The sequence below is a fragment of the Capricornis sumatraensis genome, chromosome 20 (genome assembly GCF_032405125.1).
Source record: "Capricornis sumatraensis isolate serow.1 chromosome 20, serow.2, whole genome shotgun sequence".
Taxonomy (NCBI): domain Eukaryota; kingdom Metazoa; phylum Chordata; class Mammalia; order Artiodactyla; family Bovidae; genus Capricornis; species Capricornis sumatraensis.
This window is the reverse complement of record NC_091088.1, coordinates 51710350-51726976: the sequence shown is the minus strand read 5'-3', so window position 1 is coordinate 51726976 and position 16627 is coordinate 51710350. Positions and strand designations below refer to the sequence as shown.

At 46.1% G+C, this 16627-nt stretch overlaps 1 protein-coding gene and 1 non-coding gene across 2 annotated transcripts; one reads left to right on the top strand and one right to left on the bottom strand.

Moving 5' to 3' along the window:
* Window positions 1-4537: 4537 nt before the first annotated feature.
* Window positions 4538-4610, top strand: TRNAT-UGU (transfer RNA threonine (anticodon UGU)). The gene has a single exon. It is a non-coding gene; the product is annotated as a tRNA-Thr (tRNA).
* Window positions 4611-4906: 296 nt separating this feature from the next.
* Window positions 4907-14272, bottom strand: COX6B1 (cytochrome c oxidase subunit 6B1). The gene is made up of 4 exons (XM_068992804.1): window positions 14146-14272; window positions 12463-12581; window positions 11069-11169; window positions 4907-5199 (listed from the first exon to the last, which is right to left on the bottom strand). The coding sequence occupies exons 2-4, from the start codon at window positions 12566-12568 to the stop codon at window positions 5146-5148; spliced, it is 261 nt and encodes an 86-aa protein (XP_068848905.1). The 5' UTR covers window positions 12569-12581; window positions 14146-14272; the 3' UTR covers window positions 4907-5145.
* Window positions 14273-16627: the final 2355 nt, after the last annotated feature.

Here is a 16627-nt window from a genome sequence, read left to right as displayed (position 1 = left end):
TTGCACCTCAGCATTACGCTTTTGAGATTTATACATCACCTAATATGTTGGTGATGGACAGGGAGGCCTGGCGTGCTGTGATTCATGGGGTCGCAAAGAGTCGGACACGACTGAGCGACTGAATTGAACTATGTGGCTCTACTTCATCCATTCTTTCGCAATAATATGTCATAGGTTAAAATTTCCTTTCCAGATGAACTTATCAAAGAGGATGTAGGAAAATGCCATCGATGGCAGAACAGAGGTACACAGACGTAGCAACATTCTGAAACCTGAAGTTTGGGTGCCAAGGTGATAAAGAGAGGCAGAAATCTCAGGTGCTCCTTTGGGGCAGCTGAGCAAGGGGAGACCTGAAATTCACGGGTAGGGGTGTGAAAGGTGGGCATTACGCCCAAGGAAGTGAAGCTTCAGAGCTGAATGGGGCCAGTGTGAAGGGTGGCTTGATGGGGAGAGAGGAAGGGAAGCAGGGGTAGAGAGAGGAGTCAGGGAAGACTAGGACATGCTGGGAGGTGGTGAAGCAAGGAAAGCAGGAGGGCAGGGAGGTCAAAAGGCCTTTTTCTTTTTTTAAAAGTATGTATCTATTTGGCTGTGCAAGGTCTTAGTTGCAGCATGTGGGATCTTTAGTTGCAGCATGCAAACTCTTCATTGCAGCATGTGGGATCTAGTCCCTTGACCAGGGATTGAACTCAGGCCCCTTACATTGGGAGCTCGGAGTCTTAGCCACTGGACTAAGGGAAGACCTTTTTTCTTTCTCAGATTTATTGAGCACCAAGTATGTGATCAGGCCTGAACTAAGCATTAAGGATCTGATGCACATACTGAATTTTCTCCCAGTTCTGTGGGAGGCAAGGCTGGGAACACAGCAGTGATCAAGATGGCTCTGTCCCTGCCCTCACAAGCTCATGGAAGAAGGGGCTGGCGGCGGGGTGGGGGGTGGAGGGAGTTGTGTGGACTGACAGTCACCAGAGAGTGACAGCTCAGCATGGTCAAGGGGATGCCGGAGTGACCAAGGGAGGAAGCGCAGGCCAAGAGGTCAGGGGAAAACAAAAGGGAATGTGTGAACTCAAAGGAAGTGTCCAACCCAGCCGAGGGTGTAGAGGAAGGCTTCCTGGAGGAAGGGACATTGGAGGAGGAGACTGGGGCTGGCAGGTAAGAGGCAGAAAAGGACATTCCTGACAGAGGGAGCATGATCTATATATACAGAGGAATATCCTTCAGCCTTAGAAAGGCAGGAAATCCCACAATACACAACATGGATGAACCTAGAGGAACTGGTGCTACATGAAATACCAGTCACAGAACAACAAATAGTGCATAATTCCATTTATCACAGGTAATGAAGGGACTGCCCTGGTGGTTTAACAGCTAAGACTCCATGCTCCCAATGCAGGGGGCCTGGGTTCGGTCCCTGATCAGGGAAGTAAAGATCCCACGTGCTATGACTAAGACCTGGCACCGTCAAATAAATAAAAATATTTTTTTTAAAAAAGAGGAAAATAGTCAGACTCATTAAAGCAGAGAGTAGAATGGTGGTTGCCAAGGGCTGGGGAGTGATGAGGAAAATGGGGGAATTACTAATCAACAGATATAAAGTTTCAGTTATACAAGATGAATAAATTCTAAAGGTCTGCTGTTCAACACTGTGCTTACAAGTTAACAATACTGTACTGTGCAAGGCTGTCATGGCAGAACTGTTCTGCATAGTATCATCCCACAGATTACCTGCCAGATCTTTCCAGAGGAGACAAATAGTGGCCCCCACTAACAGGGCAATAAGGTGAAGAGGGAATATACATATTCCTTGCCCTTGTGGAAATTATGTTTTAGTGGTGGGGAGATGATTAGCAAGGGATAAAATGTAGGGAATATTAGCGGTAAGTGCTTAAGAAATGAAAGGGGTGAAGGCTGCAAAGTGTGTGTTTTGTTTTTTTGGCCCTTCTTGCGGGATCCCAATTCTCTTGGCAGTTAGTGTGGAGTCCTAACCACTGGACTGCCAGGGAATTCCGTGTGTGTGGAGGTGACTTGGTAGGTCGAGTGGTCAAGGAAGAGCTCACTTCATGCTACTCGGGGGAGAGCTGAATGCAGGAGGGAGCAAGCTGAGTGGCTAGCCCATGGGAAAGCACTGCAGACAGAGCAAGGGGCAGGTGCACAGACCTTGAGGTTGGAACCAGCCTAGTGCGTTGACCTCATTACCTCACAGTTCCTGTCACAATGAAGAGCAGTGTGGTAGGAACTGCTGGAGCACATGAGCAGTGGGAGATCAAAGAGGAAATGGAGAGGTGTGTCAATCCTTATCAAATCAACTATAGACAGGATCAGTATTTATGGTTCTAGATGCTTCTCTGGGCAATCTCTGAAACTGCTCATGGTGGCAGCCGCTGGGCATAACTCAGTGAGTGGGGTCAAGGGAAGTCCTACATCTCGGTTTTTCACTGGACTGTATTCATTTGAAATTTCACCATGTTTACATTCTTTCCTATTCCCAACACATGCCAGAAGCTTCTAGTTTCTCCGTGTGCACTAGGCCCATTGGTTTACAGCCCCCCCTCCTCATGGGTGGCCGCTTCAGGAGCACTCTCACAGGGCCATTGTTGCTCAGTTATGAGAATCACCTCTCTGCTCTTTTGAACATACGTTTGTAAAACAACCATTTATTGCCACCCTGCTTATTTAACTTACATTCAGAGTACATCAAGCAAAATGCTGGGCCAGATGAAGCATAAGCTGGAATTAAGACTGCAGGGAGAAATATCAATAACCTCAGATATGCAGATGACACCACCCTTATGGCAGAAAGTGAAGAACTAAAGAGCCTCTTAATGAAAGAGGAGAGTGAAAAAACTGGCTTAAAACTCAACATTCAAAAAACTAAGATCATGGCAGTTGGTCCCATCACTTCATGGCAAATAGATGGGGAAAACAATGGAAACAGAGACAAACTTTATTTTCTTGGGCTCCAAAAGCACTGCGGATGGTGACTGCAGCCATGAAATTAAGACTTCGCTCTCTGGAAGAAAAGCTATGACCAACCTAGACAGCATATTAAAAAGCAGAGACATTACTTTGCTGACAAAGGTCCATCTAGTCAAAGCTATGGTTTTTCCAGTAGTCATTTATGGATGGAGCAGCCTGGTAGGCTGCAGTCCATGGGGTCGCGAAGAGTCGGACACGACTGAGCAACTTCACTTTCACTTTTTGCTTTCATGCATTGGAGAAGGAAGTGGCAACCCACTCCAGTGTTCTTGCCTAGAGAATCCCAGGGACAGGGGAGCCTGGTGGGCTGCAGTCCATGGGGTCGCAAAGAGTTGGACATGACTGAACGACTTCACTTTCACTTTCATGCATTGGAGAAGGAAATGGCAACCTACTCCAGTATTCTTGCCTGGAGAATCCCAGGGACTAGGGAGCCTGGTGGGCTGCCGTCTATGGGGTCGCACAGAGTTGGACACGACTGAAGTGACTTAGCAGCAGCAGCAGCAGCATGTATGGATATAAGTTGGGACTATAAAGAAAAGTGAGTACCGAAGAATTGATGCTTTTGAACTGTAGTATTGGAGAAGACTCTTGAGTCCTTGTACTGCAGAGATCCAACCAGTCCATCCTAAAGGAAATCAGTCCTGACCTAGAAGTCCTGAATTGGAAGACTGATGCTGAAGCTGAAACTCCAATACTTTAGCCACCTGATGTGAAGAACTGATTCATTGGAGAAGACCCTGATGCTTGGAAAGACTGAAGACAGAAGGGGACAACAGAGGATATGATAGTTGGATGGCATCAACAATTTGATGGACATGAGTTTGAGCAAGCTCCAGAAGTTTGTGATGGACAGGGAAGCCTGGCGTGCTGCAGTCTATGGGGTCGCAAAGAGCCGGACACGACTGAGCAACTGAACTGACTGAGACAGCACCAATCTGACCACAACATGGTACGCTAGCTGTCACGCTGTCTGAGGAATTCCCTATTGACAAGTTTGCAGTGGATGATATTTTGTACTGCTAAGTCACTTCAGTTGTGTCCAACTCTTTGCGACCCCATAGGCGGCAGCCCACCAGGCTCCCGTGTCCCTGGGATTCTCCAAGCAACAACACTGGAGTGGGTTGCCATTTCCTTCTCCAATGCATCAAAGTGAAAAGTGAAAGTGAAGTTGCTTAGTCGTGTGTGACTCTTAGTGACCCCATGGACTGCAGCCTACCAGGCTCCTCCGTCCATGGGATTTTCCAGGCAAGAGTACTGGAGTGGGGTGCCACTGCCTTCTCCTACTGTTGTGAGACAATTCCTTTGGGGATGTCAAGAAGGGACATTTCTTAACTTGGTCTACTTAAATGACTTCCAATCATCACTATGATCAATACAATACAGGAGGCCTAGAAAACTGGGAGAAATTACACATTGCACATTAGACTGTTTATTAGACAATATTAAGAACTTCTTAGTTTTTAGATGTAATTATGATTGTTTAAAATAAATCTGTACCTTACTTATTTCTAGATAAGATATGATCTCCAGTATTTGCTTTAAAATTATCTAGATAGGCAATTCCCTGGTGGTCCAATGGTTAGGACTTGGCACTTGTATTGCCAAGGGTCTAGGTTCAATCCCTGGTTGGGGAACTAAGATCCTTCAACCTGGGTGGGGTGGGAATAACTAAATAAAATTACCTAGTAAAGAAGAGCAGCTAAGATGAAACTAATTGGTCTTTTGTTGATCACTGTTGAAGCTAGGTGATTATACTATTTCGTGTGATTCAAAATATAAGTTTAAAAAAATTGTACAGATAACAAAGCAGGACATTTGGATAGATTTTAGCTCATACAGGAACTTGAAGTTATTTTGTATAATCATTCACTCTATTGTCTGGTAAAGAAGAGGTGGTCAAAGTTTATTCAAAGAAAAACTGAAATAAAAAACAAAAAACCCCACCCTGAATTCAGTCCCCTTTACTGATCATGGTACTAATTCTGCCCCAGTTTCTAGCCCCATCGTCCAGCTCTTTTACACATACACAGCCTTACACGTTTCCAACGAGTATTTATTATTAGTTAAACCATGATTCAGGATCCCAGGGTGGGGATCACCATGTACCCAGGTCCCCCTTCACCACCTGGGGAGAAGGACGGAGGACAGAGGAGGTGGGACGGAGCCGGTTCAGATCTTCCCAGGAAACGTGCCTTCTGCCCGGCGGTCGTCCCAAGTTGACACCTGTAGATACACAGCAGTGTTATTCCCTTCCTCCACAGGGAAAGCAGATGGGTGGACTTCTTCGCCTTCCTTAGTCTGCCCACCTGTTCAGTCAACAAGTAACCCTAGTACCCGCTATGTGCCAATACTGGCAGCTGTTCCAGGAGCCAGGGGACCAATAGTGACTCAGAAGGACAAGAATCAACGCCCTGAATGAGTTGACGCACTGAGGGGAGAGGAGGTGGAAGCTGGGTGGAGAGGAGTATCAGGCAGACTCATAGCAGAGCTGTCCATGGGGAGACGTGTGTGCAGAGCTTCAGGAGTGTGACTGTGCCCTGTTTCAGAAACCCAAAGTCAACACTCAATGATGTTTGACAGAACAGAGGAAAGAAGGAATACTGGGCAGCTGTGGGGGTGCAGGGCTGGGGTGGGGGCACGGGGTAGGCTATCTATACTTCAGCAGGAATGCATCTCCAAGATGTACTATCAAGTGCAAAAGGTCCAAACTGGATATACAGCATGATCCCACTATTGCTCATGTATGTGTGCACACCTATGAGACCAACAGAACGGCCCACAGCAAACTGTTAATACTCCCGAGAACTAATGCTCTGCAATGTGTGGACCCTCCTACAGGCAATCAGAAGCTCATTTTTATACACACGTGCACACTCACATGCGATACAGTAGAGGCACTGGATAAGCGCATGGACAAGGAAGACAGTCGGAACCCCCACTCCATCACTTCCCAGCTGTGATCTCCTCAGGCAAATCACTCAACCTTTCAGGGCTCCAGCTTCCAATTCTGTAAAATGACGATCCTGATAAAAGGACCTCTCTGTTTTTAGCATGTTTGCCCTTTTATGGGGAGAAGGCAATGGCACCCCACTCCAGCACTCTTGCCTGGAAAATCCCATGGACGGAGGAGCCTGGTAGGCTGCAGTCCATGGGGTCGCGAAGAGTCGGGCATGACTGAGCGACTTCACTTTCGCTTTTCACTTTCATGCATTGGAGAAGGAAATGGCAACCCACTACAGTGTTCTTGCCTGGAGAATCCCAGGGACAGGGAGCCTGGTGGGCTGCCTGGGGTCGCAGAGTCGGACACGACTGAAGCGACTCAGTAGGGTCGCACAGAGTCGGACACGACTGAAGCGACTCAGCAGCAGCAGCAGCAGCAGCCCTTTTATGACATAGAATACTTATAACACCTAAGTGCCTTCACTAAGTGCCTGTTTTATTTACACACACATACACCATACATCACAAATACTCTGTACTTAAACTGTCCTGCAACGTGATTTTTTCATGCGTCTTAGAGCTCTTTCTGTATTGTCATAAAGATCAAGATGAATATCCATTTATTTAACGTGTTTCCGAATGTTCCCCATTACAAACCACTCTGCAGTGGATGTCTTCGTACACATTTTTACAGGCTGTGTAGAGATGAAAAGGCCATATCTGCAGTATGATTTTTTTCATTTTGAATGATCCTGCCTCAGGATGGACCTTAAAAGCGACTGGGCCAGTCTACAGAACCACCAACACTGAGCACTATCTACCACTGCCCACTTTCTTTTATATTGAAGGACCAGGCTGATCTGATCCTTTGGCAAATTAGTCTTTGCTCAATAATCTCACTTCATGGAAAGGAGATGCAAACTATTTCCGGTAGTGGAACTGTATACCACAGTATCATTTAAAATAGTGAAAAAAGACTGAGTCCAGTTAAAGGGGAAGGAACAATTTTTTAACTATGAAAGACAATGGCTACCCAGTAATTGAGCAGGTTGTACTGACACGAAAATAAAACAAAGTAAAAAAGCCAAGGATAAGACAGTATCTATAGTATGATCCATAACTGTATTTTAAAAGCATATAAACACACCCACACCTATACAAACATTAGCACACAGAAAAGGAAGTGGAAGATTTACACCAAATTTCGAAGGGAAGTTAACTTTGGATTCAGAAAGGGGATGACTTAGGAGACTTCTTTCTACATCATAAAAACTTGTTTTGAAACTTTCCAAAAAGCCACTGAATTTTTCATGGAGAAACTACAGATGTTTTAACACTGGAAAATAAAAGGCAGTTAGCTCCCTGGTGGCCTAGTGGTTAGGATTCAGGGCTTTCACTGCTGTGGGGGCCGGGGTTCAATCCCCAATGGGGGAACTAAGATCCTGAAAGCCTCAAGATGTGGCAAAAAAGAAAAAAGAGAAAAGCTGATTAGCAAAAATGTTTTAAATGCTCATACAGGAAAAGTGCTGGACTCTCATCCCCATTCTTCTCTAAATACACATTTTGGGGTTAGAGATTAATTTTTTAAAACGCACAGGAAACACTTGGAAGATGTTACATTATGATCAGCCAGATCAGGAGGATGAGGAACAATTTTTTCCCCTTCCTCTATTTCTTAAGTTTTTATGAAGTGGTTTCATTCTTATAAAAAACAAAAACAAACAGCATTAACAAAACAGTTATTTTTGTGTCACCAATTTCTGGAACAAAGAAGTCAGGGCTGCTGGGTATAAAGAGTGTGTTAAAAAAAAAATGTGTTCATACCTAGCCATAAGAAGGGCTAAGAAGGCAGATACAGTGAGTGCTTGAGGGGAGGGACCACATAATCTGATGATGCCCAGGTAAGGGGAGGCCCTGGTGCCAGGGACTGGGGTATGGGGCAGCACTGGGTCCAGAAGCACACTTCCTAGCACCTGGGCCAGTGTGCACCCATCCAATGCAGGCGCAGAGGCTGGAGGGTGGATGGTACCCAAGATCATGTAGGGACAAGGAGAAATCCTGAGAGGGCAGTGGGTATGCAAAGGCACTTGAGAGTATGGCTGAAGAGGTGTGAGGTACCAAACAAGTTGAGGAAGAGTGCATTAAGGCAGTCTGTTCTCAACAAACAGGCCCCAAAGATGGACATCAAGGATGTTTAAAATACTGAAAAATGGGAACATAATCAAAGGGGACCAGTTGAATAAAAGCATCTGTATATTAAGAACTTCCTTGGCAGTCAAGTGGTTAAGACTGTGCTTCTACTACAGGGGGTGAGGGTTCGATCCCTGGTTGGGAAACTAAGATTCCACATGCCATGCAGCATGGCCAAAAAACTTTAAAAAAGGAAAGAAACAAACAAAAATGAGGTGGATCTATATGCAATGTCATTAAAAAAAGAGGCTCAAAACATGCTGATAAGTCAAAGTAAGACATAGGACAGCCTATACAGTATACCCATCTTTACACAGAAGTTCCATAGGCTTATGAATGATAAATGTATACAGAGAAAAAGGAATCTGCTAATAATAGTTACCTAAGGGGAGAGAGGGACTGAGGAACGCAAGTGGATCTAATTTTTATTTTACTGTATTGCTCATATTTGTTTTTAAAAATGAGCACTGTTCGCTTTGTAATATCACATTCTGATTTTAAGACACATTTTTTTCATTTTAACATCTCTGAAATTAGCATGCTTGTCACATTCATTTCCAGCAAAAAAAAAAAAAAATTTAAACATCTCTAAGTGTTTCCTGTAGTCAATGGGGTCTTCGACTTGATGAAATAAAGTAATATTTTACTTAAAAAAAAAAAAAGAGGGTAAGGCAGAGTATCAGATAGTAACGACAGGTCTGTCTGGATCAGGCCTAGAAGACTGCCTCACCGCATCCCTAGTTTTAGAGATGCACACTGAAGTAGGCAGGGGTGAAATGACATATCTGGGATCTGCTTCAGAATACTCCAGCCAAGGAAAGAAACAGAAGGGACAGATGGGACTTCCCTAGTGGTCCCGTGGTTGAGAATCTGCCTTCCAGTGCAGGGGACTCAGGTTTGATCCTTGGTTGGACAACTAACCCTGTGCCCTGTAACTAGAGAAGCCCCCTCACATGTCACAACAAACAGCCCGTGTGCTGCAACACAGACCCAGGGCAGCCAAAGAAAACAAGGGGTGGGGGTGGGGACAGATGGAGGGGACATGGGGAAATCTTGAACTGACTACTCAGTTTGGGTGATGGGGATATTTGGGGTCACTACAAAGATCATGGCATCTGGTCCCATCACTTCATGGCAAATAGATGGGGCAACAGTGGAAGCAGTGTCAGACTTTATTTTTTTTGGCTCCAAAATCACTGCAGATGGTGACTGCAGCCATGAAATTAAAAGACCCTTACTCCTTGGAAGAAAAGTTATGACCAACCTAGATATCATAGTGAAAAGCAGAGACATTACTTTGCCAACAAAGGTCCGTCTAGTCAAGGCTATGGTTTTTCCAGTGGTCATGTATGGATGTGAGAGTCGGACTGTGAAGAAAGCTGAGCACCGAAGAATTGATGCTTTTGAACTGTGGTGTTGGAGAAGACTCTTGAGAGTCCCTTGGACTGCAAGGAGATCCAATCAGTCTATTCTGAAGGAGATCAGCCCTGGGATTTCTTTGGAGGGAATGATGCTGAAGCTGAAACTCCAATACTCTGGCCACCTCATGTGAAGAGTTGACTCATTGGAAAAGACTCTGATACTGGGAGATATTGGGGGCAGGAGGAGAAAGGGACGACAGAGGATGAGATGGCTAGATGGCATCACTGACTCGATGGACGTGAGTCTGAGTGAACTCCAGGAGTTGGTGATGGACAGGGAGGCCTGGTGTGCTGTGATTCATACGGTCGCAAAGAGTCGGACACAACTGAGAGACTGAACTGAACTGAACTGAATTATTTAGAGAAACGCTGGGCTGGAAGAAGTACAAGCTAGAATCAAGATTGCTGGGAGAAATATCAATAACCTCAGATATGCAGATGACACCACCCTTATGGCAGAAAGTGAAGAGGAACTAAAAAGCCTCTTGAAAGTGAGAGAGGGAAAAAGTTGGTTTAAAGCTCAACATTCAGAAAACGAAGATCATGGCATCCAGTCCCATCACTTCATGGGAAATAGATGGGGAAAACAGTAGAAACAGTGTCAGACTTTATTTTTTGGGCTCCAAAATCACTGCAGATGGTGACTGCAGCCATGCAATTAAAAGACACTTACTCCTTGGAAGGAAAGTTATGCCCAACCTAGACAGCATATTAGAAAGCAGAGACATTACTTTGCCAACAAAGGTCCGTCTAGTCAAGGCTATGGTTTTTCCAGCGGTCATGTATGGATGTGAGAGTTGGGACTGTGAAGAAAGCTGAGCACCGAAGAATTGATGCTTTTGAACTGTGGTGTTGGAAAAGACTCTTGAGAGTCCCTTGGACTGCAAAGAGATCCAACCAGTCCATCCTAAAGGAGACCAGTTCTGGGTGTTCGTTGGAAGGACTGATGTTGAGGCTGAAACTCCAATACTTTGGCCACCTCATGAGAAGAGCTGACTCACTGGAAAAGACCCTGATGCTGGGAGGGATTGGGGGCAGGAGGAGAAGGGGACAACAGAGGATGAGATGGCTGGATGGCATCACCAACTTGATGCACATGAGTTTGGGTGAACTCCGGGAATTGGTGATGGACAGGGAGGCCTGGCATGCTGTGATTCACGGGGTCGCAAAGAGTTGGACACAACTGAGAGACTGAACTGACTGAATAATTCTACTTTTATACACACTTGGAAATGTTCATGTAAAGAAAGGACAAGACTCCAAAAGCAGATGAGCTCCACAGGGACAGGGCATGTACTCGTAGAGCACCTGGGTGAGATAGATCTGGCTGCCTTAGCTGAGAGCCTGGCTGGTTGAGAGTCCTGGTGAAAGGAGGAAAGGCAGGCAATTTTAGGAAGAAGCAAAGGTGCATCCGTGGTCGGTGTGAAGCCTTGTCCTCCCTCTGCCCCTCACAGAGAAGCTCGCACCAAGTCAGCATACGCCCTTTGGCAAAAACCCCATCCCACCCCCGCATCCCAAGGGCCCCAGGAGGAGGCACCTACCCAGGATATGGGGCAGAGGGACTTGTACACACGCCGGTACCATTCGCACACAGAGACATCACCCCCTTTAGCAGTCATTGCCTTCTCACAGCGGTGAAAGTCTGTGAAGAAAAGGGATCAGGGTCAGCCCAGACCAAGAGCTGGAACATATTTCTGATCAAAACTCACAGAAATACTTTTTACTTCACAACCAGTTACACGAATCCCCCACACTCCCAAGTTTCACAAAGAAAGTATATCCTTACAAGTGTAGTACTGAAAAGGGCTAGACACACCACACTAAGCTTATTTTGCAATCCATAAAGTACTACTGTCTGGGACTTCCCTGGTGTTAAGAATCCACCTTCCATTCATTACAGGGGACCTGGGTTCATGCCCTGGTGGAGGAACTAAGATCCCACAGGGTAACGAAGCCTAGCCTGTGCACCACAAAGGAGACCCAGAGTAGCCAAGAAAAAAAAGAAAAAAGAACTACTGTTCAACTTGGAACTTCTGAGTCAGGAATAACAGGGCAACCTGAGAGGTGTGTGTGGGGATTATGGAAGTCCAGAACCAGGACAAGGGAAGGGCAAGATGGTCTTGATGCTAAGATGCTGGCATCTAGGAGAGGAGAAAGGAGGGGGATAATCTGGTTTTTAATAGTAGAAAATTAATTCAAAGATTATTCCAAGTATTACACTCCTGGGCACGCTCCTTAAGAGAGAAAGCATTCACAAAGACATCAAATTACATCAATCATAGCAGCATCATTCATATGAGCCCCAAACTGGAAACCACACCAGTGTTCATGAATGAAATGTTGGAAAACTACACACAATAAAAATGAGCAAAATATATGCCACAGCATGGAAGAATCTTCATAACTATTGAATGAAGAAATCCAAGCACGAGACAACACACAGTATTTACAAAGTTCACAAAGAGGCAGACCTGAAAGTGGTGATAAAACCAAAATATGACTGCCCTAGGTCTGTGGGGTTACAACTCTAGTGGGGAGAGCAGAGTGTTGCTTTCAAGAGACGGCATGCAGCAGACAGGGGAGCTCAGAGGACTGGCAGTATCCAATTTTCTATCCAGATTATAATCACATGGAGGATTCAATTTAGAGTTATTGATTTAGCTGTACATTATGGTTTATGTACTTCCTATAAGCATGTTACATTCCATACAGATAGACATAAACACATCTTGGGGGGGAAAATGACTATGGAATCCAAAGTGTGTGACCCTAGGTCAGATCTTGAATACAGGGGGTGATGGGTGGCATGGGCCCCGTGAAGTAGGATGTTCAGAATGAAAGAGAAGAGGTGATGAGGAGGTAGGAGGTAAGTGATATGAGGTGTGGGATCAGGGGAAGGTCAACATTGCCCGCCTCCTCCCCAAGTCCTGCTCACCCAGGTAGTTCTGCCAGCAGTTCCGGGTCTGGTTCTGGTTGGGGAAGCGGCTGTCAAAAGGAGCAGTCTGGTAGTTCTTGATTTTGGTCTTGATGTCTTCTGCCATAGTGTCAGCACTCCTGGAGGGAAACAGAGTGGATTGTGGCAGAGGTCCTGGGGGCCTGGACACGGGGCTGTCAGCCCACCCAGGCCCAGTGGAGACCTGACAGAGAAGAATGGGCTGGGTGTGAACAAGCCAATACCCCCTCCCTTTCAACACAGAGATAGAGGTGAAGGGCTGGGCAAGAACACATTAGTTATGGAAGTGGAAGTCACAGCCGGATGTGTGGGGGTAGACAAGTGCTCGGTAAAAAAAAAACAGGCCAAAATAACACTAGTTGATATTCACTGAGTGCTTACTATAGGCAAGGAAGCTTTACTCCTAAAGCTACTCTAAAAGACGGGAACTATTACTATCACTGTTTCACAGACAAGAGACAGGGTGTTTAAGCAACTTCCCAAGGTCATACAGCACACATGGGGTGGAGTCGCACTCCCACCACTAACATAACCTACACTGCAAAGGTTCTTAATCTCTATTGGTGCCATGAAGTCCTCAGGAGTCTAATGAACCCTTTCTCCAAATATGTTTCAGGGCATTTAAAAATGGCACAGGATCACAAAGAAAACCAATTACATGTAGCTGAGGATTTATGAACTACCACAATTTCAAAATAATCATGCCTGAACAGGGTTATGCTGTGAAATCTGCAAACATAACGGGATATATGATATGACGACCTGTCATTTTCACTGCTGATAAAGTCACAGATGATGCCAAATACTACCGCTACTGCCTCCATTCCCAAGCGAAGGAAATACTACGTATCAATGAGAAACTGGCAAAAATACAGATGTAAATTTCCCTCCACTCACGTACTAGCATCCCATGAGTTCCATCCATTCTGTGGGCCTAGGGATAATAACCTGTCCCATAATCTTTTATGAGGTGACACACGGTTTTCATTAGGAAATCTGACACCGCCTCTATTCCAGATTATTCGAGGAGTCGTGGTATTACATAGAAGTTAACCAGACCAGTAATACATTCAAGTGACCCAAGGTAGTGGTAAGGATTTGGGGCACCGAAGCAGTGTCTTTCCGGGAGCAGAGGATGTAGAAGACTAGAGGCGGGGACAGACTCGGTCGGGAGAGTTGTTTTGAAAGCCATCTCCACCTGATTTCGGGAGTAAGGATGGACTGGGGATGACGCTGCAGCCCCTCGAACGTGCACGGGGCAGGGGGTGGGGGTGGAGAGTCACCAGGAAGCCAGGCCAGCCAAGCCTCGGGGGTCAGGGACCGGGGAGAGAAATGCCTGCGGCCTGGTGATTAAGAGCAATGCAGTCCTAATGATTTCAAATCCTGATCGCTAGCTAAACTGCGTAGTATCTAAGTCTCAGTTGCCTCCTAAAAGAGAAAATCACAGGCCCTATCTCAGAGAGTTGGAGGGAAGCTTAAATGAATCAATATAAATCGCTTTGAAAGTTCTAGACATCCGAGAAGAACCAAATAATCGTCAGGTTGAAACGACCCCAGGGCTCCGGGAGGTCGGCCACCGCCGGCTGGAAACCTCATTTCATTTTCCAGTAGGGATCCTCAGTCCTCCAAGATGGGGTCCCAGGGTCCCGAGCCCTCAACACTCACCTAAAGATGCCCCTGAAGTCGCTGGAGGCTCAATGTGACCCTCAGCAAAGACGCCAGTACCGGACCGGAAGCGGAAAAAAGGCCGGCCGGAAGCGGGACGGAGCAACGCACAGAAGAGTCTTCCGCACGGCCAGAGCGCCGTCCCTGAAGCAGTTCGGGCCACGCCCATATTGCAAATTCCAACCTCCTATTGGGCCGAATGCCTGTTCATCCTCATTCTGGGTCCAATCGTAACCTTGCGTGGCACTTGTTAGGTACCTTTCCGAGCTGTTGCAAGCTGTGGACTCTGTTCCAAGGTATTGACCCGGCCTGGTCAGCTCTCTGTCGTTAATAGGAGAAAGGGGTTCTGGGTCCTGGAGTTGGCTGGAGAGTGGTCCTGCGGAAAATATTCCAGCAGAAATGCTCTTATTTGTGCAAGAATTATTTATTGAATATTTTACCCAGTGCCAGGTGCTTCTATTGGTGGCTCGGAGGTTAAAGCGTCTGCCGCCAATGCGGGAGACCCGGGTTCGATCCCTGGGTCGGGAAGATCCCCTGGAGAAGGAAATGGTAACCCACTCCAGTATTCTTGCCTGGAGAATCCCATGGACGGCGAAGCCTTGTAGGCTACAGTCCGCGGGGTTGCAAGGAGTTGGACACGACTGAACGACTTCACTTCAAGCATAAACACAAAAATCTCTATGATTATTATGGGGCCAATTGTTAGTTTGAAAGTGAAAGTGGCTCAGTCGTCTCCGACTCTTTGCGACCCCATGGACTTTCCATGGAATTCTCTAGGCCAGAATACTGGAGTGGGTAGCCTTTCCCTTCTCCAGGGGATCTTCCCGACCCAGGAATCGACTGGGGTCTCCTGCATTGCAGGCGGATTCTTTACCAACTGAGCTATCAGGGAATCCCAGTTGGTAGTTTCAGTTCAGTTCAGTCGCTCCTTCGTGTCTGACTCTTTGCGACCCCATGAATCGCAGCACGCCAGGCCTCCCTGTCCATCACCAACACCCGGAGTTCACTCAAACTCACGTCCAGCGAGTCGGTGATGCGATCCAGCCATCTCATCCTCTGTCGTCCCTTTCTCCTCCTGCCCCCAATCCCTCCCAGCATCAGAGTGTTTTCCAATGAGTCAACCCTTCGCATGAGGTGGCCAAAGTACTGGAGTTTCAGCTTCAGCATCATTCCTTCCAAAGAACACCCAGGACCGATCTTCTTTAGAATGGATTGGTTGGATCTCTTTGCGGTCCAAGGGGCTCTCAAGAGTCTTCTCCAACACCACAGTTCAAAAGCATCAATTCTTCGGTGCTCAGCTTTCTTCACAGTCCCAACTCTCACATCCATACACGACTACTGGAAAAACCATAGCCTTGACTAGACGGACCTTTGTTGGCAAAGTAATATCTCTGCTTTTTAATGTGCTATCTAGGTTGGTCATAACCCTCCTTCCAAGGAGTAAGCATCTTTTAATTTCATGGCTGCAATCACTGTCTGCCATGATTTTGGTGTCCCCCAAAATAAAGTCTGTCACTGTTTCCACTGTTTCCCCATCTATTTCCCATGAAGTGATGGGACGGGATGCCATGATCTTCGTTTTCTGAATGTTGAGCTTTAAGCCAACTTTTTCCCTCTCCTCTTTCACTTTCATCAAGAGGCTTTTTAGTTCCTCTTCACTTTCTGCTATAAGGGTGGTGTCATCTGCATATCTGAGGTTATTGTTATTACTCTCGGCAATCTTGATTCCAGCTTGTGCTTCTTCCAGCCCAGCGTTTCTCATGATGTACTCTGCATATAAGTTAAATAAGCAGGGTGACAACATACAGCCTTGACGTACTCCCTTTCCTATTTGGAACCAATCTGTTGTTCCATGTCCAGTTCTAACTGTTGCTTCCTGACCTGCATATAGGTGTCTCAAGAGGCAGGTCAGGTGGTCTGGTATTACAATTTCTTGAAAAATTTTCCAGTTTATTGTGACCCACACAGTCAAAGGTTTGGCATAGTCAATAAAGCAGAAGTAGGTGTTTTTCTGGAACTCCTTGCTTTTTCCATGATCAAGAGGATGTTGGCAATTTGATCTCTGATTCCTCTGCCTTTTCTAAAACCAGCTTGAACATCTGGAAGTTCACCGTTCATGTATTGCTGAAGCCTGGCTTGGAGAATTTTGAGCATTACTTTACTAGCGTGTGAGATGAGTGCAATTGTGTGGTAGTTTGAGCATTCTTTGGCATTGCCTTTCTTTGGGATTGGAATGAAAACTGACCTTTTCCAGTCCTTTGGCCACTGCTGAGTTTTCCAAATTTGCTGGCATATTTGTGCAGCACCTTCACAGCATCATCTTTTAGGATTTGAAAGAGCTCAACTGAAATTCCATCACCTCCACTAGCTTTGTTCATAGTGATGCTTTCTAAGGCCCACTTGGCCCCAGGTAAATAGCAGGGAGAGAACACAGCTCCACCCATCAACAGAAAATTGGATAAAAGATTTACTGAGCATGGCC

What these genes read in the sequence shown, in the direction of transcription:
- COX6B1 (XM_068992804.1), bottom strand. Translation starts at nt 12,568, where the DNA reads ATGGCAGAAGACATCAAGACCAAAATCAAGAACTACCAGACTGCTCCT. An exon ending in CTGCTGGCAGAACTACCTGG is followed by an intron (nt 11,170 to 12,462) that starts GTGAGCAGGACT and finishes TTTTCTTCACAG; the next exon opens with ACTTTCACCGCTGTGAGAAG. An exon ending in CCCTCTGCCCCATATCCTGG is followed by an intron (nt 5,200 to 11,068) that starts GTAGGTGCCTCC and finishes GTGTATCTACAG; the next exon opens with GTGTCAACTTGGGACGACCG.